The sequence below is a fragment of the Crocuta crocuta genome, unplaced genomic scaffold, assembly GCF_008692635.1.
Source record: "Crocuta crocuta isolate KB4526 unplaced genomic scaffold, BGI_CrCroc_1.0 scaffold61, whole genome shotgun sequence".
NCBI classification, from domain to species: Eukaryota; Metazoa; Chordata; class Mammalia; order Carnivora; family Hyaenidae; genus Crocuta; species Crocuta crocuta.
The window spans coordinates 8,161,504-8,163,665 of record NW_027528369.1 but is presented as its reverse complement, the minus strand read 5'-3'; the positions used below and the strand labels follow the sequence as shown (position 1 = coordinate 8,163,665).

General features: G+C 57.0%; 1 protein-coding gene across 1 annotated transcript in view; it reads left to right on the top strand.

Annotated features, from left to right (window-relative positions):
* The window catches only part of CIBAR2 (CBY1 interacting BAR domain containing 2), an 8,921-nt gene extending 8,485 nt beyond the window's left edge, over window positions 1-436 (top strand). Inside the window, exon 9 of the mRNA XM_077754218.1 lies at window positions 271-436. Coding sequence (XP_077610344.1) covers window positions 271-384 — 114 coding nt within the window. The 3' untranslated portion in view covers window positions 385-436. The remainder of the gene's footprint in view (window positions 1-270) is intronic.
* Window positions 437-2,162: the final 1,726 nt, after the last annotated feature.

Here is a 2,162-nt window from a genome sequence, read left to right as displayed (position 1 = left end):
TAGAAGGTTGAGGGGCAGGGAGTGTCCCGTGTTTTTCTGAATAATTCCAACAGCAGCGAAGCAAGTAAGTACGGCCCCCAGCTACACCACCTGGGTCCAAACCCACTGCTCCCAAGCTGTGTGCCCTCAGGAAAGGGCCTTAACCTTTCTGTGCTTTTGATGCCTCACCGGCAAAGCGGGGCTAATAACAGTACCCCCTGTAGGGTCGTGCACTTACTTAGGGCCCCATACTTGCCACTGGCCTCATTATCACTGATTGTTACTATTCAGGGCGTTCAGAGCACCCCACGGGGCCAGACAGAAGAGGAGGGGAGCGCAGACGAGTCCGCGGAGGAAGACGCCGTGGAGGACCTGCGGGCCCAGCGGCAGGCACGCCATCAATAGGCCCAGACTCCCCAGTCGGAGGAGCGGGGGCTGACCCTGGACGCTCCGGGCTAGCCTGGGCTGGGGGCTCTGCGGGGGGCTCTGGGTCCCCTCGGGGCCTCAGCTCCCTCATCTGTACAATAGGGGTGATCTCGCTGACCTCACGGGGCGCCCTGGGGATCACTGTGCCCGGCGCAGTGCCTGGTACGGAATAGGTGCTCAATAAATGTGGGGTGCGCCTTAACCTGGATCGTGGTGTGTCTCCTTTCCCACCTTATGACCCGGGGACTCGGGTGTTTAAACCCTTGTGAATGCCCAGAGCAGGGCGGGTGGCCTCCAGGGCTGCTGTAACAGAGCGCCACCGACCGGGGGCTCAGACAACAGGAATCTACAGGAAATTACTCTCTCGAGGTCTGAGAGCAAGATGTGGGCACAGTGGGCTCCAGGCCTCTCCCCCAGCTGCTGGTGGCCGTTGGCCATCTTTGGGGTCCCTTGGCTTGTAGACACGGCACTCTGACCTGTCTCCCTCCTCGCGTGGCCTCCTCCCTGCGCGTGTGCATATCTGTGTCCAAACTCCCTCTTTTTATAAGGACACCAGCCTTACCGGCGCAGGGATCCACGAGGTGTGGGACCTCATCCCAACTAGTTATAGCTACAAAGACTCTGTTTCCAAATAAGGCCCCGTTCAGAGGCACTGGGAGTGAGCATTTCAGCATATGGGTTTGGGGGGGACCTGTGTCACCCCTAGCACGTGGGCACGCTGTGCGGGGGTAACCTTGGGACCGGGACGCATCACAGAAGACTAGGCAGGTGGAGGGTGGCAAAGGTGAGGCAGCGAGCAGGCACCATGACTTTCTCACCAACAAAGTGGGAACAGAAGACGTCCGTGGGATCGTTGTGGGATCAACGTCCTCACCACAGTGATTTTTATCACCCCAAATCCAGCTCCATGGCACCTCCTCAGGGAAGCCCACCCGGATTCTACCAGGGAGAACACTCGTTCCAAAAATAACTAAGACATTCTAGGGGCGCCTGGGTGGCTTGGTCAGTTGAGCACCTGACTCTTGGTTTCGGTGCAGGTCATGATGTCGTGGCTTTGTGGGTTCGAGCCCCATGTGTGGCTCTGAACTCGCAGCATGGAGTCTGCTTGGGATATTCTCTCCACCCTCCCCCCCCACTTGCACTCTCTGTCTCTCTCAAAAGTAAACTAAAAAAATGTTTTAATAAATAAAACATTCTATACTTTCTATAAAACGATTCATAAACACATCATAGATTGCATGCTATCGTACACGCAGTCATGTTTCATAGCATTCATCTCACACTTTTACATGTACATGTGTGCGCACACGTGTGCCCCCCCCACACACAATGTCCATCTTCTTTAACCGTGTCTGTGTCCTGACCCCACTGACAGCTTCTGAAGAAAAGTGGCCCTGCTCAGTCACCTGGCGGTCCTGGAGGCTGGTGGCCCAGCACACAGGGCCTGCTGGCCCCTTCCCGCTCTGGCCCCGGAGCGCCCAAAGGATCAGTGGTTCCCGATTCCGGGGCTGGGCTAAAGCCAGAGCCTCCCTTGCCACCATCTCCAAAAAAGAAGGTCTGAACTGGGGCGCCTGGGTGGCTCAGTCGGTTAAGCGTCCAACTTTGGCTCAGGTCATGATCTCGCAGTTTGTGGGTTCGAGCCCCACGTCAGGCTCTGTGCTGACAGCTCAGAGCCTGGAGCCTGTTTCAGTCTGTGACTCCCTCTCTCTCTGACCCTCCCCTGCTGACACTGTCTCTCTCTCTCTCTCTCTCTCCTG